The sequence below is a fragment of the Andrena cerasifolii genome, chromosome 8 (assembly GCF_050908995.1).
Source record: "Andrena cerasifolii isolate SP2316 chromosome 8, iyAndCera1_principal, whole genome shotgun sequence".
NCBI classification, from domain to species: domain Eukaryota; kingdom Metazoa; phylum Arthropoda; class Insecta; order Hymenoptera; family Andrenidae; genus Andrena; species Andrena cerasifolii.
This window is the reverse complement of record NC_135125.1, coordinates 15,200,877-15,228,064: the sequence shown is the minus strand read 5'-3', so window position 1 is coordinate 15,228,064 and position 27,188 is coordinate 15,200,877. Positions and strand designations below refer to the sequence as shown.

Sequence of the window (27,188 nt, the reverse complement as noted above, 5' to 3'; positions counted from 1 at the left end):
TCAGAGTGATGTGCTTTAATAATGCAAACAAGTGCGATTGGATGATTTATCTGGGGTATAGCGGCAGAGTGCCATCTAGTTACATTATGGCGGCAACGAAATATCCCTAGTTTTAGGGCAAGTGTTCACAGCAGCGAATAGTCTCATTGGATACGTACCTTAATATGGGGCGCGACATTAATATTAATTCGCCCTAACGATTTAGGAACAATACGTAGTATGCCATCTTATAATCATTACCAATGTAAAAATTGGTAAGGAACGGAACTTGGTTCTCTGCTATAATTTTCACATTCGATCGGATGTTATCGTTAACGTGAACGGGCTACGCGCGTGTGAAAATATAAAGATAAAAACCGTGCTCACGTGTTGGAAATAGAGTCGGGCGGAATTTCTGTCGAGAATTTCAGGGGTTGCCTGCTGTCAGGTTTCGACGCTGCACGATGGATTCCATTCCTAGAACGCACGAAGGTTTGTTTGTTGTGGACTGAATTTACTGGCGATCCGAAAGAGAAACTGTGCAATATGATTAGTTACACGAATTTTATTACCATTTTCTGAATTGCGATTTACTTCTCACACCGTATCACCGTAACGAATAGTACTATGCTAATCCGCAGACATTGAAGCACAAATAAGAGAAATACAGTCCAAGAAAAAGGAGATTCAAAATGTAGCGGCAGAGAAGGATCAAGTGGGTCTGGGGAAGACTGGCTTCTACGATCAAGACATTTACGATGGAAGTAACAACAAATACGAAGGCTACGTTACATCGATTGCAGCCAACGATGAAATTGAGGTAATTTCAGTAAGTTTAGTTTGAAGTTACGATATTTAACGCGTTGCTCTGTATTTTCCAAGGACGAAGATTACGAGCCAACTACGTTTAGCACTAATAAGAGACCTGGTTACAATGCACCCGCCGCATTGCTTAATGACGTTGCACAGGTAAGGAATACGCGAAGGAATGTTATTACTAATCGTACGAGTAATTGTAACGCCGCTAATAATTAATCGCTTTGTTGCGCAGAGTGAAAAAGATTATGATCCCTTTGCGGATAGACGACGACCCACCATAGCGGATAGGGAAGATGAATATAGGCAAAAAAGACGCAGAATGATTATATCTCCCGAACGTGTTGATCCATTCGCAGAAGGTTGGTATTTCTTTCTTTTAAGCTATGAGTTATAAGAACAGAACAGGTAATTAGACATAAGTGTGTTTACATATTACCGTTTTTGTTTATATTTTGTAGCAGTATAATGAACTATGATAATTGGTTGTTACAAATATCTTTACACACAGGCAAGAGATTTTCACTATTCATAACCGAATATATTTGCAGTCTCGAATAGTCGAATGTAGAAAATTGCATACTGATTATATCGCGACAAAATATATGCACAACAAAGCTTTTTATCACTACAGTTTATAAGAAAATGAACTCATTAAATATATTGCAACGTATCGCAAAGAAGGAGTCAACTTGACTTTAATAAGGCAGGAGTATAACGTCGTGCGTAAGCGGCTAATATAATTTTTCATTAAACGGTATTTATGCCTGACAAGATCGATCCTACGTACCAAAAGCGGAGTTGACTCTTTCATATCATAATGCTGTATACATGTTTGAAAAACAGTCACCACACAAAGTTTTCAATAGTTAAATAGCAACATTTAATTACGTTTTTTCTCTATTCACTATTATTTCTTTTTACGATTATCGTTTATAACATAGAATCTAGAATTTTGTCAGATAAGCGAAATTATAAATATGCAACGTAAAAGCAGAATACGCAATTCCCCTGAATTAGTCGAACTCTGTTATATAATCTTACTCACTCGGTAAGATCATACTCTGTCCGTCTTAACCAGTAAATAATTAATACGAAAGCTTCGTTTCAAACGATTCACGGTATAGTTCGATTCGCCCATCATGTATCTGACATCTTTAATTCTTTGAATGTTTCTGTAAAGTCGAAGTTTTCACACACTGACTCGTGTAAGATTGTATGTTCTTAGATAAGCCCTATGTACATATATATAGAGTGAAGATATTAAGTATACCGATACTACAGCAAGCACGAACTACTCCTAACATGTACAGGTTCTACCTTAAACAATGTATTGTAATCCACGTTTCCCTTACGAATGTTTAAGTAATCAGTACATCCCTGTATTGCTGTAGTATTAGCCGCTACAATAACTGAGGAAACGACGAAGCGCATTCCTGCTTCCCGAAAAACCTGAGGCGCCACAGCTTGTATAAAAAGTTTTCATCTAGTTCGTAGACGAGAAAATGTTGCCCGGAACACTGCCTCAGTTATTAGTAGCTAATAGATTTAAGATTTCTTTATGCTCAGATTATGGGAGCAATGAGAAGTAGAAAAAAAACTGTCTTGAATGAAGAGAATGAATGCGACTCTTTCAAATACATACTAATGTATACATTTTTTTCCAATCTTAGTGACGGTCTGCACATTTGGAATCATCTGCTTACCGAGGATACTATGTCGAAGGTTAAGCGAGATTGAATTGTCACAGCATTACAGTCACTTCGTATAAATGATACAATGAGACTTAATCTTGTTTTCCATCTTGATCACATATCATTTCCGCGCGCCCCCTTTCTTAGCGAAAGCTTTTCCGTTCGGCATCTTGATCGAAACCTAGACAATGGTATGCCATTGAGCTCTCATTGTGTCATGTGTTTTTCGCGAGAACGTAAATATTGAAAAAAAAACTAGTATGAGTGGTTGGTGTGCAAATATTATTAATAACAAGAATGAGTTGATTTTTAGATGGCTAAAGTATTTTTCGATGTGGAAGGCTTGAGCAGGACAGTGCTCCCTATGGCACCAAATTTTCACGTACGTATGCTATATGCCATCTGCTGTTGCAGCTCTCTAATGTCCGTTGTGCGATTAATATGGTACATTTGTGATCTCTTTCTAAAACCGCTCTGTCGCTTAACTTAATGGTATATGCAACGTGGAAATGAGAGTGAATTCAGTAGTTTACTTAGAATATGCGCAAACATATTCTGAGGGCATTTAAACAATGAATATTATAATAAAATGACTAGGTATGTCAGAAGTTTCTGAAAATTTGAGCATTCTTCGAACGATTATCTAATGGTTGCGCTTTGCGTGACGTTTGATTCTTGATTACAGGTGGCAAGACTCCAGATATCGGTTCTAGGACGTACACTGAGATTATGCGGGAACAATTACTCAAAGGCGAAGAAACTGAGGTATATTCAACATTCCGTTTCCTTCGTTACCCCTGCATGAGCAATACAAACATTTATACGACTATTCTTCCGTGCACTTACAGTTAAGAAAGAAACTAGCAGAGAAAGCCAAAGAAGGAACATTAAAAGCAAACGGCGAGCCCAAGCCAGCGCCTAAGAAAAGGGGCCGTTGGGATCAGACAGATGATGCTCCAACTCCGAAAAAGTCAAGTGGTACCACTGCCACGCCAACATCCTGGGACAATGCAGATGTAATAAAGAACTACCCCCGACCTTATTTCTGAACCACGTAAAACGAGTTACCATTAATTCTCTTTAAACACCAACAGGTAACACCAGCTGCGATTAGATGGGACGAAACGCCTGGCCACGGCAAAGGTGGAGAAACTCCTGGTGCGACGCCAGGCGTAAGTACTAGAATGTGGGATGCTACTCCAGGGCATGCAACACCTGGTGCGGCTACTCCTGGTAGGGAAACCCCGTCTCACGAGAAAACTGTTTCGAGCCGTAGAAATCGTTGGGATGAAACGCCGAAAACTGAACGGGGTATGTTCGCGCTGTAAGTGCCGCCGAAACATTACAGACCAAGCTAACGATATCGGAATTCTTTTCAACAGAAACGCCCGGGCATAGCAGCGGCTGGGCCGAGACACCGAGGACCGATCGCGTTGCCGGAGATCTAATTCAGGAGACACCGACACCGTCTGCAAGCAAACGTCGAAGTCGGTGGGACGAAACACCTTCGAACCAGACACCCGGCTCTATGACGCCCCAGACTCCAGCGACGCCCCTTGCGACTCCACATCAGACTTCTATTCTAACACCTAGCGGAGTGACGCCAACCGGACCTAAAGCTATGGGACTGGCCACCCCAACGCCGGGACACCTGATGTCCATGACGCCGGAGCAGCTCCAAGCGTATCGCTGGGAACGAGAAATCGACGAGCGAAATAGACCGCTTTCAGATGACGAACTAGACGCCCTGTTTCCACCTGGGTACAAAGTTCTGCAGCCACCGGCTGGTAAGCATTAGGGACACTATCTACCCCGAGACTACAATGACAGAATAATAACAATCAAGCGTATATTCTCCTACGACAGGGTACATACCAATTCGTACGCCCGCGAGGAAGCTCACTGCTACGCCAACGCCGATCGCCGGCACCCCGCAGGGATTCTTTATCCAGACGGAAGACAAAACCGCAAAATTCGTGGACAATCAACCGAAGGGGAATCTGCCGTTCATGAAGCCAGAGGACGCACAATATTTTGATAAATTACTAGTGGACGTTGACGAAGAGACTCTCAGCCCCGAGGAGCAGAAGGAGAGGAAGATCATGAAGCTACTTTTGAAAATCAAGAACGGCACGCCGCCAATGAGGAAGGCTGCTCTAAGACAGATCACAGACAAGGCGAGGGAATTTGGCGCGGGTCCGTTGTTCAATCAGATACTTCCTCTCCTTATGTCTCCTACGTTGGAGGATCAAGAGCGTCATCTTCTCGTGAAAGTCATCGATCGTATTCTTTACAAACTTGACGATTTGGTCAGGCCTTATGTACATAAGGTGCGTATGCTTATTTTACACAGCATTGTCTGTCTCTGACCTCGACAAACGTAAAATACAACTTGCGTTTCAGATTTTGGTGGTCATTGAACCTTTGCTGATCGACGAAGACTACTATGCTCGCGTAGAAGGCAGAGAAATAATTTCTAATCTGGCGAAAGCAGCTGGTTTAGCTACGATGATCTCCACGATGAGACCAGATATCGATAATATAGACGAATACGTGCGTAACACGACCGCAAGGGCATTCGCTGTGGTCGCGTCGGCGTTGGGAATCCCTTCTCTACTACCGTTCCTCAAAGCCGTGTGTCGTAGTAAAAAATCATGGCAAGCTCGTCACACTGGCATCAAAATCGTACAACAAATCGCTATTCTTATGGGCTGCGCTATATTGCCGCATCTGAAGAGTTTGGTCGAGATCATAGAGCACGGTAATTATACCATTGCGGACCACCGAGTCATTCTATTTCAAAGGAAACGGTTAAAGGACGTTGATTAATTCACAGGTTTGGTCGACGAGCAGCAAAAAGTTCGTACTATCACAGCTTTAGCGATTGCTGCGTTAGCCGAGGCAGCAACGCCCTATGGTATCGAAAGCTTCGACTCTGTTCTGAAACCACTCTGGAAAGGTATCCGTACGCACAGGGGGAAAGGTCTTGCTGCCTTCTTGAAGGCGATTGGTTATCTAATTCCTCTTATGGACGCTGAATACGCCAACTATTATACTCGCGAAGTGATGTTGATTCTCATTCGTGAATTCCAGTCGCCCGACGAAGAAATGAAGAAGATTGTTTTGAAGGTAAGATGCTCGAACAATGATACATTCTCCTGTCTAAGGTTTCGCCTGACTAAAAATTATGCAAACGTTCCCAATAGGTGGTGAAACAATGTTGCGGGACAGATGGTGTGGAAGCGCAGTACATCAAAGACGAGATTCTTCCTCATTTCTTCAAGCACTTTTGGAATCATCGAATGGCTTTAGATCGTAGAAATTATAGACAGGTAAGTATCCCACGCGGAACCGAAGCTTGCGAGAGGCTGCAAACGTTCTAACTTCTTGATTTCGTAGCTGGTCGACACGACGGTTGAAATCGCGAACAAAGTTGGCGCGTCGGAGATTATAAACCGCGTGGTGGATGATCTGAAGGATGAAAACGAACAGTATAGGAAAATGGTTATGGAAACTATTGAAAAGATAATGGGTAACTTGGGAGCTGCGGATGTTGATTCCCGCTTGGAGGAGCAACTTATAGACGGTATCTTGTACGCCTTCCAAGAACAGACGACAGAGGTTTGTAGTACTCGAAATGCTACGAAAGCTTCGTTTATGCGAATGCTATAATGAATTTACTTCGCCACAGGATGTCGTGATGCTGAATGGTTTTGGTACCATCGTGAACACACTGGGAAAACGAGTGAAGGCGTATTTGCCGCAGATATGCGGTACGATATTGTGGAGATTGAATAACAAGTCAGCGAAAGTCAGGCAACAAGCGGCTGATCTAATCTCGCGAATTGCTGTCGTCATGAAAACCTGCCAAGAGGTAAAATTGATTTTCGCAATTCATTGTACGAATTGGTTACTAATGAAGTACGTTTACGTTACCAACAGGAGAAACTAATGGGCCATTTAGGTGTTGTGCTTTATGAATACTTGGGTGAGGAATACCCTGAAGTGTTGGGTAGCATTTTAGGTGCGTTGAAAGCTATCGTTAATGTCATAGGAATGACAAAAATGACACCGCCTATCAAAGACCTGCTACCGCGACTTACGCCAATATTGAAGAACAGGCACGAGAAAGTCAGTGTCGCTTCGTGTAAAAATTCCTATTTGTATATTCAGATCTTGAGACGCAGAAGTTACTAAATCAAATTTGGCACGTTCCAGGTACAAGAGAATTGTATTGACCTGGTAGGTAGGATCGCAGACAGAGGCCCCGAGTATGTATCTGCCAGGGAATGGATGAGGATATGCTTCGAGCTTTTGGAGCTGCTCAAAGCTCATAAGAAAGCGATTAGGAGAGCTACAGTCAATACCTTCGGCTACATTGCAAAAGCTATAGGGTAACTACAGACTATTAACACGAAACTCTAGCTAGCAACTGTGCTTTAACGACCTTTTGAAACGATCATTTCTGTTTGCAGGCCCCACGATGTGTTAGCCACGCTGCTGAACAATTTGAAAGTACAAGAACGCCAGAATCGCGTGTGTACTACAGTGGCCATAGCTATTGTCGCAGAAACTTGCAGCCCGTTCACGGTACTCCCTGCGTTAATGAACGAATACAGAGTGCCAGAGCTGAACGTGCAGAACGGTGTGTTGAAGTCTTTATCATTCTTGTTCGAATACATCGGAGAAATGGGGAAGGATTACATTTACGCCGTTAGTCCGTTGCTAGAGGACGCGCTCATGGACAGGTAAAGAAACGTTCATGAAAACAGCTACCGTCTTTTATGGACACAAGGCCATATTATTTATCGTTATTACTGTTACAGGGATTTAGTACACAGGCAGACTGCATGTGCTGCCATTAAACACATGGCATTGGGTGTTTATGGTTTCGGATGCGAGGATGCACTCATACATTTGTTGAATCACGTGTGGCCCAATGTCTTCGAAACTTCGCCGCACCTGGTACAAGCATTTATGGACGCTGTAGATGGCTTGCGTGTCGCTCTTGGACCAATTAAAATACTGCAATATACTTTACAGGTATGTAACTTGGGAATAAATTCTTATTTGAAATCGTCGCTTCGAGATCCACTGGATTTCATCGAACTTTCTTAACGCGGTGAATAAGAGCACACCTTGACGATAACATTCTTGAAATTGCAGGGATTATTCCACCCGGCGCGAAAAGTACGGGATGTATATTGGAAAATCTATAATTCCCTTTACATAGGCGGGCAAGATGCTCTGGTTGCTGGCTATCCACGAATTATGAACGATCCAAAGAATCAGTACATTAGATACGAATTGGACTATGTTTTGTAATAGTTAAGTATATACGAAAGATGTGTACCATACATTTATATAAATGTTCACGAGAGTTAGTATCATTCGCTTACTTGTTTGTAAAATCTGCTGGATAGTTTGTACGTCACGTAGCACACATAAGATAGTCAGAACGGTGAACTTCAAAGTGCATATTTATTTCTCGGACTTCTTTAAACGAACTGTACGCAAATCTCTTTGACTTCAAGATCGGTTCTAATCATAGACTCACCCGACAAGAAATATATGTCAGTCCTACGAATAAAAAGTTTCATATCTACACTATATTGACTTTACTTTGTGGAATTTGATGCCCGTTTAGTCCTCCCCTTGAAAAAAAATAGTTTCTCTCTTCGTTACGTTAATTTTCGTCATCGCGTAGTTACACGAGACTAGTGGGAATTATTTTCATCTTTCTAAAGCCAAAGTTGGATATTTAACAATGATGTATATTGTGTAAGACGCTCGCGCGCTACACTTAGCGATTTTACCATTTTTAAACGTAACATAATATATGTTTTCTTCTGCGAAATATTTATATGCTTATCGATCAATGAAATTTTTGTACAAAAGCTGTCCAATGTATCGAACTTCAAATTGATCTTGTTCCGGAAACTAATATAAAATGCATATGCGTAAATATATAATCGTACGTTAGTAGATAATACTTTATTGTTCCCTTCCGGGCTACAAACGTTCTTATACATTTTTATTCATACGTGTATCGCTCGTCAAGATTCTGCCCCTCTTTCTATATATCTCCCCCTTTCTCCACAACTTCTCGCTATCATTTGTTGCTGTCGTCTCGTATTTGTATTTTACTACTGATATTTTGATTATATTTGTTAAAAAGCGTGTAAATAATATTCCATGTCTGATTAACCGATAGCAGGTTCGACATCAAAGGTCTATGTAAAAAGGGCGCAGTTAAATTAAACTTAACAGAGGCTGTTACGACAGTATATCATTTTATCATGTAATAAAAAAGAAACTTTGGTATAAGAAGTACATAGGAGTAATTAATGTAGTGGAGTCTGTTATTACAATGAGAACATAAAGAATAGTTGATTATAGAATTACATTGATATAATATACATATGACTTGTAAAAATTATTCTGAAGCTAAGTACTTGTTGTTACTGTTTACGAATTTGCAAGAGCAATTTATATTATGAGAAGCATCCCTCGTTAATTTCCTGAAAATTTACTTTTGACTTAATATATATATATATATATATATTTCTCTATGCTTTCAAAATTCTTAATCTTAGAATTTAAAAAATCAGGTTTGTTTACGAAGTTTATAGTATATAAAAAAGATATTTCAATTCTAATTTCAACGTAGCACCAGACACACTTCTAAACACTGAAATTCGGTTGCGTTAAAGCTTCTCTGTAAAACTTATTACTGGGGATGGATTTCTCGAAACCCAAGAAAGTTTTGAGTTTCGAGATGTCGAAACTCTCGAAACCCAGATAGATAAAGAAACGTATAAAATCAAAGGGTAAAGAATTGTTCGCGATGTGCTTGGAGAATTTTCATTTTGTTATATTTTTGATTGAATTTTATGGTCAATGGCGATTTATACAAAAATTTTGTTGACTTCGGTTTTCGAGCACTTCGAGTTTCGAGAGTTTCGAAGCCTTAAAAACTTTCGGATTCGAGTTTCGAGAATTTAAAAATTAGCTTCGCACCCACCCCTACTTATTACTGTAAATCTATGACTGCAGTGATTTATACATACCGCAGGATCTCACGATTCGAAATCTGCTGTTACAGAATTTAAATTAAAATAAAAAGACAGTTAAAGAGATAATGTCGTTATAGTATTAAGTATTCATTTCTTCTTACACCCTCAAAAACTGATAAGTATTGGAACACACATACACGGTTATCGTAGAGCGAATTGATTTGATATAAAAAAAAGATCGATAAATATCACAAGCACGCGTGATCATAACATACGATTCTCGATGAAAACTAGATATATCTCGCCTTGCATCCTTTGCACTAAGAAATCCCTTTCTTATACAAGTTGCATTGAAATATCCGTTTATCTCTCGTTGTGTAGTGCGATCGAATTTACAATAAAATATCGTATATCAATAACTTTGGTAAATGACTATAGAATGTGAAAGACTGTCAGTCATTTCTACAGCTAATAAAATTCTTTTTTAAAAGTATTTCAATATCGTAGCTTCCTAGTTCTATCATAGCAGATTCACATATAAGTGGCCCTCCCTTTCGGAATCAGTTTACATAATTTATGTACCGAGGGTACAGAAAGATAACACTGTACTAATTTCAAAATGGAATATTTCTTTGACCTTTCCTTTCTCAAATCCTGTTGCATTTTATGTTTGATAGAAAAGAAAAATTGCTACCAACGGCTCTCCAAGGTCGCTTACGCCTAAGCTCGGGGTTCTCTCACTCTCATCCGCGTTGTCAGGGATACCGCGAAGACGCTAGCCCGGCTAGCCCATCATGGCAGCCTTCGTAGCGTCGCGCGGTCTCCTTGACAACGGAAAGCACGCTGCGCGAAAGAAAGATTGGAAGGGGAAGCAAGCGCGTGAGGGGCCCCTACGCTGGAGAGCCTCGGTTTAAAATTGTAAGTCATAAAAAAAAAATTCTAGCTTATAAAGCTGCCTCGAAAATTATGGGCCATAGAAATTTCTCGTGCGAAAAGAAATCTGAGGTTCCCATACTTTTTGCAGTCAAACTTCGTTCAAGATGCGGTCATTTAAAGCGTAAGAGCTCAGCTTCCGGTCCGTGGTACTTGAATTTCAGTTGCAAGATGTACTTACGCGCGATAAAAATAAACACAGATTTTTATTTGTTACGATAACTTTAGTATCTTATTAGTACACTATTATTAGCGTACTATTAGTATACTTCAGTATCGTCACTTTAATTATGTCTGTATATACGACGTAATCTTTTAGCTACCTCCTTGGGTAGCCAAATAAAGTATGTTTCTCGTTCGATATATGTTATCGACTTAAGCAATCTCACACAGGCATTCGAATATCATTCTGGAACGCGAAATGAAATGCGCATGGATAAAGTGATATAAAATACGCTCAACACAGTGGATTCTAAAGTTGTCAATGTTGACATGGAATTTCAATCAGACCGGCGCAACGATCGCCGCCGCCTCGCCTCTGCTCGTCTGCAGCGAGGCGCATTTGTGCCATTGGTTTGAATGCGGATCGTAGCACTCGACGGTACGAATTGTGATCTGTGTTCGGTAAAAATCAATTTCCTGTGACAGATTACCTCCTATGACGTAGAGTCGGCTGTCAACCGCTGCGACTGCTGGGTACGCCCTACCCAGATGCATGGGCTCCACGTTACTCCATTTGTTCTGGAACATAGGAAACGACGATGTAGAGAATGTTTAACAGAGATTGCGTTAGAAATTACCTTCTCGAAAGAGTATCGTTCGACCGACGTCAAGAATAACCCATTCTTATTAGTGCCGCCAATAACGTAAAGGTACCCATCGAGAATGCTGATTCCCATTTGCGAGCGTGGCGTGAGCATCGGAGCTAAGGAAGTCCATTCCCTAGTCACTGGATTGTAACACATTACATCTTGACGATGTCTGCTGTCATGCGTGCAACCGCCCACTATATATATCAATCCTGCGAAGGTAGTCAAAGGTTTAGCATCGCCTGTTACCTGCACGTGTTTATTGGTTTAAATTCAGAGAATGCTCACCTTCATAAGCCACCACTCCCATACTAAATCTCGGTTCCGGAAGCTGCCCATCTAGTGTCCAAGAATTAGCTATTGGATCATATACTTCTATCGAGCCGCCGATATCGTCGCCCACCCAACCGCCGAATGCGTACAAGCTATTGTTCAAGGCACAGAGTCCAAATTCACACCTAGGCTTCTCCATACAGGCAAGCGGGGTCCACACGTTATTACGTGGATCGTAACATTCGCAAGTGACGGTAATACCTGATTCCATCTCTCCACCAACAACGAACACTCTACCATCTAATGACGAAACTCCTGGTAGTATTCGACCTATGCTCATCGGTGCCACTTTGCTCCATTGTCTGTAAGAGCAATCGTAAGATTGGAAGGCAATTAAAGATCTCTAAGTAAATAGAACGTGATTGTACCCTGTGAATATATCGTATTTCTCCACTGATTCATAAGTACTTTCGATAACCCTGCAACCACTGTGTTCCGAGTGCTCGCGCCTTGAACCGCCGATCAGTAAAATGTTCTTCTTCACGCAAAGTCTTGGTTCTGCATGAAGAGACACGAGGCACCCTTTGTTCGATACTAAATCTTTCTGTATGGATCTCAGCGCAACAAGGAGGCTCGCGTCTTTACACTCCAAAATAACTTGTTCTAATTCCACTATTGAACACAGCCGTAAACGTATGTGACCTAATATCTCGAATACGTGACACCGTCTCGATGGTATGTCATGGGTGATCCAGTTATATGCAGCTTGGAAGACCTGATAGTATGTAAAAACATTGACTGCGAATCCGCAGATACACGCTTTCAGCTCTCATGGAAAAGTACAAACCTGGAATTCAGTGTCGATATGAATATAATCACTGCTGAGAAAATTAACGAGATGTTCTTTCGGTAGATCCAGAAATTCTTCCTCCAGAGAAACTTGTGGGAAATTGACGTGTATAAAGCGAAGAGCGGTCTCCAAAAGATTCAATCGGTTATGCGCTTCCGCGAATCTGTGAAGTAAAGGTATTTCGGAAGACAGTTCCACAGAATAACAGTTCCGGTGTGGAAAGACCCCAAATATAAAATTTTAGCTTTGGTAATTAATGCGTTCAAAAGATACAGGGGTAAATGTACATAAAAAGGTACAACATACCGATTTTTTTTAATTACTTTACCACGATCCCTCCTCTTAACAATATTTCTGTTGACTTATACCGATGCAACGCATTCCACTTTCCAACTTATCCCGGGGTATTAGTATTTGTTGGGGCTAGATCAGCGCGGGAGTGCGCGCCCGCGAGCGGGCGCGTAAAGCATGACAGCGAACCGATGTGAGTTTAACGATGCTAAAAATGAGTGTGATTACAAAATTTCAAAAATAAAAAATGGCAAGACTGGAGAGTTTCCGGGTAGGGGAGCCTGCACCAACGTCCAAAAAAAATTTTAAAAAAAATTAACAATAATTTTTTATTAATATTTCGAAAACTAATAAATACTCGAAGCTACAATTTTAGATTTAGGGTCCACACCCCCTCCCCCCAAACCTCATCTCAATCGGCCACCGGTCCCTTTTGGAATAATATCCCTAATCTCACCTATAAATCCCGAGAGCATTCGAGTAATGCAGCTGCTGCTTCAAGTAGACAATACAACCAGACACCACTTCGTCCAATTCTAGCATATCAGCAGCTGCGAACAATTCTTGGACATTATCCTGAGTAATATCAACATACCCAGTATAAATGAAATCCACCAGTAGTGGCAGAATATTAGCAGACACGGAATGAATTTCTATGAGTTCCTGCTGTTCTTCGACAAGACCGCCAGTGAACATAGCATTAAAATACGCGCTGCCCGCTGCCAGGACCGATCTATGCGCTCTAATGACGCAGCCCTCGGCGACCAAGCCGACATCGGTGAACTGATTGTTTAGTCTTTGAGTGTTCAAGTTCCTCAGTACTTTCGGAGCAATAATATTCGGGACGTCGGAAGTTTGTTTTGCAGCTTGCGCCGTGAAATCCATATTGCTGCAATTATGGACATTCTTTATGGATGGCGTCGCAGCATCCGCCATGAAACCATCAAGTTGGCCTTTATCAGCGGTTCCTACTGACAAGATCATTCTCATCATCGTGCGTATCATCGTGTTTCTTAAAGCACTCGACGGAAGTAATAGTTTCCAATTCTACATAATTATGACCAACATACAGCATTTTTATTTCTCAAACTTACTTATCAGAGAAGCGAATAATAACATACGAGCAAAATGATACTTCGAAATCTTAAACTAGTTTTATTAATCCAATACATCGTGTAGAATAATAACAGAACCGTATCTCTTCAGGGAAGCAAATGGGCGGTTTTGTTAATTGAACTGTTAAACACAGTGTACTTACGGCATATACGCGAAAGCACCTTATAAACGCTGTGAAAGGATTTGCTATTGTTTTTCCCTTTTAAACGCATCACTGCTATCACATTTTCACGTGGTTTACTATTGTTCGACGCCACTTTTCAGGCAGTTCAACCCTTTAGCGATACTACCAATTAGTAGCTAATTCGGTAATAAGAAATCTGCCATATGTCAAATAACCTGTTTAGCGCGTGAAAGTAGCCGCAAGTGAATCCTTACTAATAAATACAATGTTCGCACCACACCTAAGAAATGTGATACAGAAGTATCGACTTTCGGCTTGACACGTATTATCGTCTCGCGATATCTCCGCTGAGCAGGAACCTGTGATTCCGCTTGAAACTTAAAAATGAACAACCGATTACTTTTTTAGTTTTACACATTTAAATTGAAGCATTCTGCTCACTCACTCTGCTCATTCGATTTTGGTAATTCAATTATGAGTTCATTGCCTCGCAGTTATGCCAACAATAAGGCGCACATACGAATATGGCGGAGGCGTAATTAGACAGAAAGTACGATAATTCTTCCTACCCAAGCGTCTTATCTGGCTCCGTCTTTTCAAACGGGCATTACTACTTCGGCGTTTAATTCGACGGATAAATATCGTAACATTTTCTTCAGTCAGCTGATCTCCATTTGTAGTGGTACGAATGGCATTCCACCTTCAGCCCTATTCATTATGCACAGGGAACGTAAATCATCACGTTTCGCCTGAAATTATAATAGATTGATATTACTCCGGACACGGTGTCTTTGTATTAAAGACAATCGTTCCTTGCTCCCCTTTCCGGGAGTGTACATTTGAAACTGTATAGGAAGCCTGGTCCACTCCGTCTGTTTGTTTGTTTGACGAAAAGCCTCGCCGAAACTTAAGGTAAGGCAGCTGTTTACCATCCCTTTGAAAGGGAAAAGGATCCTCTTTTTCTCACTTGTGCGTCGTGTTACAGAGCATGGGCAATCATGACGAGTTCTTAAATCGTATAACAAAGTCGTTATACTATTCCAAATTACCGATGACCGATTGTCTCAGTTTGCCTGTTATTGGTTAGTACAAATCGTTTGCATTCCCTACGTTTCGTGTGAGATGCTACGGTGGCGGTGTATCCCTTTAATTGGTTTCCAGCGATGTTACGTAATTGATCGAATTGTTTTCTCGCACAGCGATTATGTAATTACAATTTCCTCTTAGAATTGGCAGCGGAACTCTTCACCGAAGCGAGGAGCGGTCATACATTGGAACGACTGGATGTGGAGGAAGCGAGTAGAATCTCTAGAAACGCGTGCGTCTCGCCTTGTTCCCTAGTCTTGGCTTTGCTGTACTTAGAAAGACTAAAAGACTGTAATCCAGAGTACCTTCAACGAGTGGCCCCCTCTGAACTTTTCCTCGTTTCATTGGTATTAATTTGAGTCGCATTGCTTTAAAGAAGGTATCGTGGTTTGGGAGACTATAATATGTATTTTGTAGATGGTGGCGAGTAAATTTCTGAACGACGAAGGGGAAGAAGGTGAAGTTTTTAACTTCGAATGGGCACAATCTGGTGATTTAAGTATAATGGAAATGAATCAATTGGAAAAGGACTTTCTCAATGCCATTGTAAGGGAGCTATATGATTGCACGCCATTCCGCTATAAGTTACTGGTGAATTTTACTGATAGTCTTTTGAATTTTATAAACTACTTAGGATTGGACGGTTTTCGTTAGCAATCAAGACTTTTGGGAAAGACTACAGAGACTGGAGAAAGATATAGCTTACAAAGAAGCACGAAAGAGGGGCTGGTTTTCGTATACGGAGTTAAGTTGTCTAATGAATTCAATGGAGCTAATAACAGTGGCGCACGCCATGATAAACATATCGTCCATATGTTTGGCAACGTATACCGCGGGGATAGTCACCCTCCTGGGCTCCGCTTTAGTCGCGAGCTACCTTCCAGGGACAGTACTTAGCCCACGGCAAGCAACAACAAATCCTACAAACATTACGAAAGTAGATTTAAATCCAATAATGGATACAACAGTAGAAGCTGCGTCGGAAAATGTTTTACCCACCGATTTCATGCCGACTTTATCGAATTGCAATGAAACTCAAGAGTATTGCGAAAGTACCGAATCAAACCAGACTGTGAACGAGCGCTGGGAATGGTGGCTGAATTCAGTTATGACCTGGCTACCGGAATATTCAGGCTTGGAATCGAAGCAGACGTTGCACACGATAAAGGATGAAATCGGGCATACAGATTCATTAATGACACCTACCAAGTTCGTGCTGGACAGTACCACCTTGAGGCAGGATTCGGACGAGCTAATAAAAATGCAGGACTGGAACCAAGTCCTGGGCATAGATTTTTTTCTGGACGACTGGAGCTATTACGTGAATTACGTCACGAAAATAACTCGGGGTCACAAGTACTGAAGATTAAATGTCCGAATTTTAGAGAATTAACAAAACGTAACACCTTCGCTAGAGAAAAGAAAGAGTATATATTTTTTGTACTAACTTGTAAACGTATGAATAATTTCTATACTAACAAAGTGATTTTTTCAATAAATACCATGAGACACGCATAAGTGTGTTATTATTTTTAAAGCTAAGGCAATCCGCGAGAGGCTAGTCTCGTAGGAGTTCGCAAGTTGCTGTAATAGACGGAGAATTAATGAGGAATATAAGACACCTATAGTACATCTATTGCTAATGCTATTGGTACCATTTCGATAATACATTAAAGTTATCTTATATACATTCGTACATTAAATACATTCGTTATTACAGAGAATACAATTATATTACATAAACACGTATGATTGTCATAAATTAATATTGCAAATAATGATAAAAGCTCCATTTATATCATACATAGTAACCGGATGATTTCCGTCTCCATTATCACACATCTACTTGATGCGTAAGAAAGATTTTTAAGCGCCTAATATTCGCAACTTCAATCGCTATTATGGAAATACGAAAACAGAGGAATAGGCGACATCCCAATTAGACATCCAATCGTAACTCCAATAACTCGACCCTAAATTGTTAGATATTATTTTCCTTCTTCCTCCGGCGAAGCATTAAGGTAGCATTTTTAAATAGAATATAAAAGCAAATATCATACCACATTAGCAGCTAGTTTTGTTTTAGGCAGATTTAACTCGATGGAAGTAAGCTTCGGCGCTCGAAATCCAATCTTTTGTGCAAAAATTTCTACGTAATGTACAGATCCGATTCCTATTATATCGGACACAGTGTTTCCTAATGCGGCGGCTGTCATAGTGGATATTGGAAATCTTTTATTTAACATTATTTCGATCTGATCCCCCTGAAACGAGCGAATTACACACTGGAGAATAAACTGTATTAAGCCTGTGATACGTACAGCGACAATCATGATGAAGTTGTCAAGAAAACCAAAGCCGATGAATGGAATTGCGTTCGCAATTCCAACTGTAAGAACATTAGCCAAGAAATTTGAAATTACGTGTCTTTCAGATAGATTCATACTTCAAGCGTAACATGAAGCATCAAATACGAGATACATCGAGTTTCGTACCTAATACTAGATCTCTGGTGGTTGGTCCTGGAATTTTTTCAACTGTAACGGGAAAGAGCAGAATATAAATGGGTGTACTTTCGTAAAGAAACAAGGTTCGCTAACAAGAAAATACTTGATTACAAGAAGATAATCTTCACATTACTTACGAAACACAAAATAGTTACCATTCATGCACTCGTTTCTTTAGATATGCAATGGGGATGAATTAAAATGTATCTTTAAATAATAATTAACTCTAAACATTCATATGAAAAGTGCCTGCCGGAATTGAGTGAAATCTATTCGATAGAAACTCAAGATTCTTAGGACGATCGACTAATTAATCACGTACACAAGATTTTGCGAAATAAAACTTTATTCAAACCAAAGTACATTCTTTTTACCTAAACATTTACATTAAAGTTTACTAAATAGTGCGTAACATATGTTAAAAAGGAGAATTCTACGCTAAAAAAGGAGCATTCTTGAGTTTGTGCAAAATTGCGGTTCTGCGGGAGATGTGAAAATCAACTTAAATAATGGAAATTGTGTTTGTAAAAAATATTTCAACGATTTAGTCTTATGTAGTGGAATTTGTAAGATTATTTACCTAAAGCCTCAATTTATTTTTACCTGCCTATTCAGGCAAGAATCATACCGCATTATGTTCATTGAAGTGATTCTCGAAACATGAAAAATGTATTCGAGCTTCTTAATCAAACTGTAGAAAATCCTACTGAAGAGAATGGTACGTTTCAGTTAAAAAGCAGGAAGCAATTGTTCGTTCAAGGGGGAACACCACTGCGACGGCCGGAAAAGTAAGCCATTTTGACGAATTTTTTTCAGGAATAATTTACAGTTTTCATAGAGAATTTGTATTACCTACCTTTAGTACGCTGTCTTAAGAGACTATACAAGAAAAAATAAATAGAAAAACATCCATAAATTTTAATATATTAATTAATCTTTTAGACCCCCCACGCGAGCTGGTCGAATCTGTAACTATGGAACAGCAGGTCCGAAATCTAATTTCATTTTTTTTTTTATAAACTATATGAGTGTAGTTTCCGTTGTACGTACCGATTTCTTAAACAAATTATTTTTGTAAAAATGGTGCGCATTAAAAGAAAAGTTTCGAAAATCCGCGAATAAGATAACAGTTTTTCGAGCGTATTTAAAAAAATTTGTTTTCAATCAAAGAATCCGTACGTACAATGGAAACTACACTAATATAGTTTATAAAAGAAAAATGAAATTTGATTTCGGACCTGCTGTTCCATAGTTACACATTCGACCAACTCGCGTGGGTGGGTCTAGAAGATTAATCAATACATTAAAATTTATGGATGTTTTTCTATTTATTTTTTTGTATAGTCTCTTAAGACAGCGTACTAAAGGTAGGTAATAAAATTTTTCTTTGAAAACTGTAAATTATTACTGAAAAAAAATCCTTAAAAATGGTTTACTTTTCCGGCCGTCACAGTGGTGTTCCCCCTTAAAGTGCAGATTTCTCGAGTGTATTACCCGTGAAAAAGTTACGCATATTGAAAAGGGCAAGTCTCCATAAATATTTATCATCGCATATTATGTTCTTATCCAGAAAATATAATTTAAATGGCTCTAATTGAATGATATTATCGTGTATACCGCGACAAAGATGGTACCAATGTGTATATAATGTGATTTATTACCTAAGTGTGGCTCTGTAGTCTTTTTAAAATATCCAGAATGTTCAGTGAGAGTAGAAGAGAAGCAAGTGAAAGAGTTAGGCCATAGAATTTAGTAAAATATATAGTTTAACATGCATTAAACTTACAGCGTGATGTCCGTGTAGAATGCAATAAGGGGAAAATTTTTATATTGTTAAAGAGTAATGGGAATTACACTGAATCGCAATATGATAATAATAAATATCTTCACTCTTCAACTTAGAATTATTAGTAAATTCGTATATTATTCTGGGTTATTATTAGTCCATCAAAGTCTCCAATATCAAAAGAAAATTATGTTAAATCAATGGTGGTATCTTGGACCAAGCGTGCTACGACCGTTACATACCGTTCCCACCAGCTTTTCAAGCAAAAAGTATATAACAAGTATAGCTCGCTCTAGTCCAAACATCTCTGTCGATTTAACAATATCCCTTACACAATACTAGTAATATCAAATGTTATTGAATCTGTCTTAATATTATGAATTATTCTTGATTAATTATGGTAAATGTTATTTTGGTGTTCCTACCATACTTGCGTATCAGCCAATCGTCAGGCACGCGGCAATATTTGCCTGTAGCGTCCACGGTGCCCAGCGAAGGTATCTTGCTAGGTCTCCCAAGTTCATTGCACCACCGGAAAACTGCTAACTGACCTGAAAGAAGTATAACAAGGATATATCTGCATCGCAAATGTTTCTCCTGTACATTCTTCTATCACAATAAAAAGTAGTTACGCTGAAATCCAGCCTTATCCTCTTCGGATTTAGATTCTTGCAGAGCGGTCAGAAAGAGATCGCGTTCCTCTGCGGTGAGCTTGGACGCTAGCTCTTTCGCCTGCTGTTTTGTCAGAATGCCAGGGAAACTGTCTACTTTGCTTTTGCTGGTGTGACAGGTCCTCTGTACAGTCCACGTATCGGCGAGGAGCGGTGCTGACAAGCATTTTCCTAACAGAAAATCATTCACACAGCATAGTTTTCGATGACGATGATAAAGGCGCGATATATTTCTACCGAAATACGCTATTTCCCGCGGGATCAGAATCGTTTGACCGGCGATGGCTGTGACCGTCATCTTTCTACGAAACCGAAGTTACCGAAGGTCCTTTAAATATTATTTTATTCGGAAGGAGCTAAAGTCGGACCAGACTGCAAGAACACGCGCCACGTTAATCCTCGGAAACTAATCAACTGAACCGCTTAAGAATGATAATGTTTCAAGTGCGGATGTTAAGATCAGCGCTCGAAGGCAGATAAAACCGCATATGTATCTCTGTTCGGATCAACTGGCGGTGAGTGGCGACGAGTGACTCAATCCACTCGATCCTGTCACCGCTATAACTAGTAGTCACTAGTAGTCGAGTCCCGTCATGTGTCGGACACAACAGTGATGCAAGAATCGTGGAACGTGGGACAAGTGCTTTATCCCCACCATGACCTACCGTCGTCTCCCACTTTGCTGCCACCGCTCTGCACACAAGCGTAGGTATCTCTAAGTATTCCCGTCCGTGTGCGTTGTTTCTTCGGCTTTTTCCGCCAAAAAAATTAAAAAAAAAAATTAAAACCGACTTCAAAAAAATAAAAGTGCACTAAAAAGTGAAAAATAATTTTTTCCCCTATTTAATCTACGACTCACATTTAGTGCTCTACCTCTGTTGCGTTTTGCGATTCTTGCTCTAGCGGCGTTTAGCGCAAGCTCTTGGAGCGCAAAGTTCGAACTTTAAAGAGTTAAGGATGAAGTTTATTACATTTGAAATTTGTCTTCGCCTCCTTCCTTATCGCTCGAAAACAATGTATTAATTTTAAAAAGAGGAACGAACGTACGAAGAAGCCTGTTTCTTCGCCTCGCAATTCATCACCGACGTTGTAAAAGCACGGACGTGTTATAATAAAGCCCAACTTTTGATCAATCTTTAAATATCTTTGTTCGTTTCTTAATAGTTCTGGTTAATATTCAATAATTAAATTTAGTTCAGTTCAATAATCTTTATTTCGTTCAAAGTTATTCGTTACAAATTGTCTTGTTCAATCAACTTCGCACGATTCGCGAGCAGAACCCTTTTGGGTTCCACGGACACCGGACCACGTTGAAATTCCCTGTCAGAATTTCCAGCCGGCCCCACAACACCTCAAAGACACCTGGTCTCAGGCGCTCGAGGCGTCATGAGTGTCCCATCTTGGCGTAGTCGTAGTTATATAATTAAAACTTTATGAAGCTTGTTGTTAATTAAGTATACTTTCAAATTCTAAACAAATGATTTAGTTTGCCGCACATTTCAAATTAGGGACTTTAGTGCGCGGTCATCACCGCCAGGTGCCGGAGCGAATTATTTGCGCGCCGTGTTCTTATACACTAATTTCATTTAGTGTAGCTGCATGGGAAGGCATCGGAAATTTAAATCACGAGACGCTGTCAAGTACGAGTTAGCGAATGTAATCGAAAAATTACTTGGGTGTATTTCCCACGAATATGGTTTAAGTATGCAGTATTAAGTGTACGAAGATATCCAAAAGAGATGAAAATAAGAAACATATACTATGTCATGACATTATATGGATTGTGTATATTGATTTAAAAGTCGGCAAAGTATTTGCCAGCGATTGTTCTGTACTTCTGAAGTATGGCTCGCTCATCGGTGTCGGCGCAATGTGATTTGGTTGCGTCCTACATGGACGGTGTTCACGTCAAAATTGCAGAGGCCTATAAACCTCCGAGGAAGGTGTGTTTACCAGCTGTATATAATAATAAACTACCGGACGTGTCGAAGTTGACTTACGACTTTAGTTTGGAGCGATCCGTACTCGAAAAGGTAGGGTACAGCTTTGCGTAAACAATGATAATGGGCAAGAACTGTTGAAAGTTTGATTTCTAGATGACCGAATGGCGTAAAGTTAGACAAGCGAACAATAAAGCACTGGTCGCACGATTAGACGAAAAGAGGAAGAAAGAGAAGAAAGAATTCTCCCCACCTCCACCACCACCGCTACCTGACACTGTGAAACAAGTACCTGTAAATGCTCCCGTGCCGGAGACAACGATTCTTACTCCACAGCCTTTATCTCCGCCAGCAAATGATCTCCACGACGATGTGAAAACGAATGGTCTTGATTTCGCCGATTTTGATAACGACACCAGCAGTCCTTTTGACAACATGGAATTAAAGACGATTAATGATATGGAAGAACTTGCACAGGTTAATGGAATGGGTTTATAATTGTTTAAATAACGAATAGCGACTTCAATCTGTTTATTGTATATTGTTTAGGTGCTACAACCTACATCTCAGTGGGTACCGCCAGCAAAATTAGAGAGTATACTGAACGACTTAACCATTAGGACCGAAGTCCATATGGAAGAGAAAAATGATAATACCAAAATCGAAATGAGTAATCAAGAAGAAGAGAATGAACAGGAAAATGTTAAGCACCGTAGCGTGTCCACAATTGTACAAGAACTACAGAGAGACTTAGAAAGACCTTTTATGGAGGTAACAGTATTTTTTAAAAGACTAGACTGTTTATATATGTTTAATTTTCCAATTATCTATCTGTTATAACAGGACTGGAAACCCTGGCCAAATTTACAATATCCTAACACCACTTCCCACAAAGCATCGAAAATAGAAGAGCCGATAGTATCGAATCAAGTTACACTTATGAATTTGTTACTGGACTTAACGGAGGAGGACAAGAAATTAGCTCGCCATCTAAACGACATGGGTTTCCCTTTATCGAGAGCTGCTCGCGCCATACGCGACTTGGGTGGCCAAGATAACAAAAAGATCGTGGAATACTTATTGGCTGTGCAGTCCTTAGAGGAGATAGGAATTTCTGAAGAGGACGCTGAGAAAGCACTCGCCCTTACAGAGTACAATCAAGAGAAAGCCAAAGTTTACTATAAAAATCTGTGCACTTTACGCGACTTAGGTTTCCCCGAAGAGGAAGCGTCTGCCGCGCTTTTAAAATGTAACGTCGATCGCGACAGAGCTTTAGACTTTCTTATAGCTTAAACGTAGGACTGCGTAACGAATAAATGAAAGAAACGGTCTAAACAAACTTTCTACTTTGGAAAAGATAGAAATTTACTACAAATAAAATTTTCGAGCCGTAGAGAGACGTGCTATTTTCTGAGCAGGCACTATTCGGTGACTAAAATATTTATAGCTTGTTTGTATAATAGGAATTCGATCTACTGGCCGCTGTAAGATAGAACGTTAGGTAAATATTTTTAAATGATATACATTGAGCAACTGCCGATAAACGTTTAAAGTAAATGATAAAAGATCGTTAAATCTAATTTAAAAACACTACAAGTCTTTTATTATTACATTTTAGATATATTATATTTACAGAATTGCCTATTAAACGAAGTAAGTAACATTAAACTATACGATGCCAGTCATGAATAACTGTCATGTTGGAATGTTTAGTAAACTCAGACGCACATCTGCAAAATTAAGATAAATTCTTGATATTATATAGAGATGTATATATAACATTTCTCGTACCTTTTGCAGCAGCATAAAGCGACTGTTGTCACAGGCTCTGTGTGATGGCTAGCGCCAACGGTAACCCAAGCTTCTGTGAAGATTGGCTGCTGGCATTCAGCATTCACGCAAATACTAATAGGTCCATTGATTAGCAAGTTGCAAGAGGCATGATTTATAGGAGACATTGCGAAGTCAAGTACTTGACAATTATTTATGGCAATCGGTTCATAGCGAACAGTTATATTTATAGGTGATGCAGCAATATTAAGCGTATGATTATACCTAGAATTAAGTATCGAATCTTTGCATTGAAGTATCGGATGGCGCCGAGTTCTCGTTAAAAACGATATAGTCCATGAAACTACGGTATTTACCTTTCGGTGTAAGATCTCCTCAAAGCTAACTCCCACAGGGAAACAACTGTGCTTTCGTGAACATTATAGACCTTTAAAAGTTGTCGTGGTAACACAATCAGAAAATCAGTATCTTTTCCGTGCAGTGCATTTATTATTATGTTCAACTTTATATTTGTACGTAACACAGTGTTCTCGTAATTGGATTTGAAACATCTAAGATTGTATATACACGCTTATTTATAAATATAATAACAAACGCGAATTTCTTAGTGTTAAGAATTAAATGGAACAAGAAATCTGTATTATGCGTTAATTTATATTAAAAGGTTTAAATATACCTTAAGTTACATTTTTCTGCTCAACCGTTATATTGTATTTATTTTGTACTCATACATACTACTCACCCGTGCCCCAGAATGCCTCTTTGATCGTATGTATACGAATCTTGAACTTGTGACATTAACTGATGAAGAAGTGGGTAGGACAAATAATTCAAATATAAGTTTGCATCGAATCTAATGCAAGGGGATGCTACAAATCCATTTAGTGGTAAATGCCTTAGCCTATATAAAAGTTATTCTGCATAAAATGGAAGCATTTAATGCCGTTAACAGAAAGTCTTATATATAACTAATTTATCTCAACGCTGTGACCGCTTCTATTTATTCCATATAACAACCTGTTAGAACAGACGGAGATCACTGATATCTCTGGTGATAATGTAAGTCTATTAGGTAGTTCCATCAGGTAATTATTATCCGCATTTAACTCTTTCAGTTTGGGCAAAGAACCGATCCATTCTGGTAACACAACAAATCTGTTTCCAGAAATGGACAAAATTTCTAAGCTACGCATTCGTTGCATTTCTATAAAAAGTATGCAAAGAATTAAATTAAATACACCCACGCGGAGACAAAGTTTAGGGACTTACCAACTGGTAATTTATCTATTACATTCTGATTTAGTAATAAAGATTTCAAATTAACTAAGTTCCCTATACAAGGAGGTATTCGCTCTAATTGATTAGCGCTCAAGTCGAGGGCTGTTAACTGAGTCATCTGACAAAGTTCCGGAGGTAGTTCCCTGATCAAGTTTCCATATATGTATAAATTGGTGACATTGAACAGTTCTACGATCCACGGAGGCAACGTCGTGAGCTTATTCCATTTTAAATATATTTCTTGGATGTGGCTCCCATACATTCTTATCGCCTCGGGGAATTCCACGAGGCTCCGACAGTTCCAGTGCAATATTACCTTCTCTTTGATTTCGTTCACCATTTCCGTAGAATCTGAGTCCATTTTTAAACGAGTTTAATCAAAAGAATGTTTTAGACATTAAATCGGAGAAGCAGATTCTGAATTTCTGAGGTTGGCAGCCAACCTTCGGGGTATGCTCAAAATAACTTGGTCTGCTCGAGGGATTTATATTAATACCCTATTATAAAGCAATGTCGTTTGATAATAACATTGTTGTATAATTATTATATAGAAATTTCTATCGACAGACTCGAGAAAGAATTGTACGTGATCTCGGTGATATGTTCGGATGATATCTACATCAATGACACGATCTTTGAGATATAAAATAATTGGTATCAGTTTAAAAATGTTACGCATATTTATTTTGAAACATTGTACTTACTGCTTCCCTAATAATGATGAATAGTAGGAATATATAGTAGATAGTAGATAGTAGAAATAGAATTACACAGACGTGACAAGCTGTCACATATTTTATTACGTTGTATGAATAAATACGCGATTGTGTTGGAGACAACAATTGAAAGTTAAGGCTATATCTTTATTTATTTCGTGTATTGAGGTGTGCTTGTACTTATCCATTGTTTATTTCCGACTCTTACCGACAGTTTATATCCGCAAGAATCGATACATGTTGCAAAATGCATGTAACAATGCTATAGGCAAGCGGGATCAGCTGTTTCAAGTTGCATATATAGTGTACCCGTCCATTAGTATACAGAGTGTTCCACAAAAATAGTACGAACTTAGAACTCGTAAAAAGAAACAAAAAATGTCTTTTTTCATTTATGTAAATCTATAAATGTATACTCTTTGAGGTATATATTATTCAGTTTTTTAGTTTGTAACATAGTACAGTTCTTTATGAATACAGAATATGCTTCGTTGTCACAAATTAATTTTGTTTAAATTTTCAACGATATTGATATTCCTCTGATGATTTTCTTTCTTTATTGCTGATTTTCTTTAGTCTTAAATTCCGTGTATATATTAATTTAAAATGATTCCTTCAAATTTAAAATCCAAGAATTTCATGGCTTTTAAATGCAACTTGGCCAGGAGCGAATTTGAAGATTCGATGCTCCTAGGCCCTAGGCTAACAAGCGCATGTCGCCCTTTCCGCGAAATATTATTAAATATTTTAATTTAAAATAATTGAGACAATTTCAAAATTAATTAAATATGGCAACTTACATCTGAGTTGTAAAGTTGTCTCAAGCGTCTGTGTTTAAACCTTTCCCAATTTCTTTCGCTCAAAATTTGCCGCTCTCCAAATTATGCCGCTTTCCAAAATTTGCCGCTCCCTAAAATATGTCGCTCTCAAAATTTGCCACTCCCCAAAATTTATCACTTCCCAAAATTCATCGCTCCCCAAAATTTGCCGCTTCCAAACTTTGATGCTCCCCAAAATTTTGTGGTTCCCAAAATTTGCCGCCCTAAACTGCAATCTACTTAACCTATACCAAAATCCGCCCCTGGTCTTGTCAGAGCACTTGCAAATCACACAGAAAACTGTTGGATTGCAAACAATAAGACAGAATATTAAAGATATTATATAATAGTTAGCGAACCGTTAATTACAAAGTTGTTTGTTTCCTTTAATTAATTCAATTATCCACTTATAAGTCTGCACACTTCGTGTATTTCTGGAACACCTTAAAGTTCTGGTGGGTGGGAAACGAAACTACGTCGCATACTTATCTTATTAAAACTATGTGATTTTTTAAGATTCTCAATTTCTCTCGAGTGCGATATATTTGCCAAATATTAAATATTCTCGAGTATCTACATCTGTGTATTATCCGTCGAGGAATGTAAATTGTAAATCATAAGTTCATTCAGTACGTGTAATTATGTATAGTTTCATACGCGTGTGATTGATGATTCTGCTTCATTCTACCAGGCG

At 39.2% G+C, this 27,188-nt stretch overlaps 6 protein-coding genes across 16 annotated transcripts; 3 read left to right on the top strand and 3 right to left on the bottom strand.

Moving 5' to 3' along the window:
- Positions 1–221: 221 nt before the first annotated feature.
- Positions 222–8,097, top strand: Sf3b1 (splicing factor 3B subunit 1). Of its 2 annotated transcripts, XM_076818945.1 has the most exons (19): positions 222–471; positions 621–799; positions 862–948; positions 1,031–1,157; positions 3,175–3,254; positions 3,338–3,505; positions 3,584–3,800; positions 3,872–4,276; positions 4,356–4,819; positions 4,893–5,250; positions 5,326–5,618; positions 5,696–5,821; positions 5,889–6,110; positions 6,181–6,363; positions 6,432–6,620; positions 6,708–6,883; positions 6,965–7,237; positions 7,316–7,532; positions 7,656–8,097. In XM_076818945.1, the coding sequence occupies exons 1-19, from the start codon at positions 444–446 to the stop codon at positions 7,812–7,814; spliced, it is 3,951 nt and encodes a 1,316-aa protein (XP_076675060.1). In that variant the 5' UTR covers positions 222–443; the 3' UTR covers positions 7,815–8,097. The 2 variants fall into 2 exon arrangements, with proteins under 2 accessions (XP_076675060.1, XP_076675061.1); XM_076818946.1 differs by lacking the exons at positions 222–471; positions 621–799; positions 862–948; positions 1,031–1,157 and adding an exon at positions 1,201–2,871.
- Positions 8,098–8,763: 666 nt separating this feature from the next.
- On the bottom strand, positions 8,764–14,343 carry LOC143372600 (actin-binding protein IPP). Of its 3 annotated transcripts, none has more exons than XM_076818949.1 (7): positions 13,920–14,343; positions 13,119–13,708; positions 12,368–12,533; positions 11,949–12,295; positions 11,536–11,882; positions 11,239–11,459; positions 8,764–11,179 (listed from the first exon to the last, which is right to left on the bottom strand). In XM_076818949.1, the coding sequence occupies exons 2-7, from the start codon at positions 13,664–13,666 to the stop codon at positions 10,943–10,945; spliced, it is 1,866 nt and encodes a 621-aa protein (XP_076675064.1). In that variant the 5' UTR covers positions 13,667–13,708; positions 13,920–14,343; the 3' UTR covers positions 8,764–10,942. The 3 variants fall into 3 exon arrangements, with proteins under 3 accessions (XP_076675064.1, XP_076675062.1, XP_076675063.1); XM_076818947.1 differs by having other exon boundaries at positions 13,119–13,632; XM_076818948.1 differs by having other exon boundaries at positions 13,119–13,629.
- A 279-nt stretch (positions 14,344–14,622) lies between these two features.
- On the top strand, positions 14,623–16,505 carry LOC143372601 (protein CNPPD1). Its single transcript, XM_076818950.1, has 5 exons — positions 14,623–14,813; positions 14,887–14,983; positions 15,129–15,334; positions 15,405–15,533; positions 15,622–16,505. Exons 2-5 carry the CDS (start codon positions 14,890–14,892, stop codon positions 16,348–16,350), a joined length of 1,158 nt encoding a protein of 385 aa, XP_076675065.1. The 5' UTR covers positions 14,623–14,813; positions 14,887–14,889; the 3' UTR covers positions 16,351–16,505.
- On the bottom strand, positions 16,400–20,759 carry LOC143372602 (uncharacterized). 2 transcript variants are annotated; one of them, XM_076818953.1, is made up of 6 exons: positions 19,913–20,759; positions 19,706–19,831; positions 17,483–17,509; positions 17,309–17,376; positions 17,048–17,251; positions 16,400–16,960 (listed from the first exon to the last, which is right to left on the bottom strand). In XM_076818953.1, exons 1-6 carry the CDS (start codon positions 20,247–20,249, stop codon positions 16,877–16,879), a joined length of 846 nt encoding a protein of 281 aa, XP_076675068.1. In that variant the 5' UTR covers positions 20,250–20,759; the 3' UTR covers positions 16,400–16,876. The 2 variants fall into 2 exon arrangements, with proteins under 2 accessions (XP_076675068.1, XP_076675067.1); XM_076818952.1 differs by having other exon boundaries at positions 17,483–17,524; positions 19,913–20,730.
- A 705-nt stretch (positions 20,760–21,464) lies between these two features.
- On the top strand, positions 21,465–24,382 carry LOC143372551 (uncharacterized). Its single transcript, XM_076818846.1, has 4 exons — positions 21,465–21,984; positions 22,048–22,368; positions 22,441–22,662; positions 22,735–24,382. The coding sequence occupies exons 1-4, from the start codon at positions 21,796–21,798 to the stop codon at positions 23,182–23,184; spliced, it is 1,182 nt and encodes a 393-aa protein (XP_076674961.1). The 5' UTR covers positions 21,465–21,795; the 3' UTR covers positions 23,185–24,382.
- Positions 23,469–27,136, bottom strand: LOC143372548 (uncharacterized). Of its 7 annotated transcripts, none has more exons than XM_076818839.1 (7): positions 26,854–27,136; positions 24,952–25,311; positions 24,700–24,886; positions 24,425–24,583; positions 24,039–24,233; positions 23,683–23,946; positions 23,469–23,621 (listed from the first exon to the last, which is right to left on the bottom strand). In XM_076818839.1, the coding sequence occupies exons 2-7, from the start codon at positions 25,298–25,300 to the stop codon at positions 23,555–23,557; spliced, it is 1,221 nt and encodes a 406-aa protein (XP_076674954.1). In that variant the 5' UTR covers positions 25,301–25,311; positions 26,854–27,136; the 3' UTR covers positions 23,469–23,554. The 7 variants fall into 7 exon arrangements, with proteins under 7 accessions (XP_076674954.1, XP_076674947.1, XP_076674951.1 ...); XM_076818832.1 differs by lacking the exon at positions 26,854–27,136 and adding an exon at positions 25,665–26,400 and having other exon boundaries at positions 24,952–25,575; XM_076818836.1 differs by lacking the exon at positions 26,854–27,136 and adding an exon at positions 25,702–26,346 and having other exon boundaries at positions 24,952–25,331.
- Between the last annotated feature and the right edge of the window lie 52 nt (positions 27,137–27,188).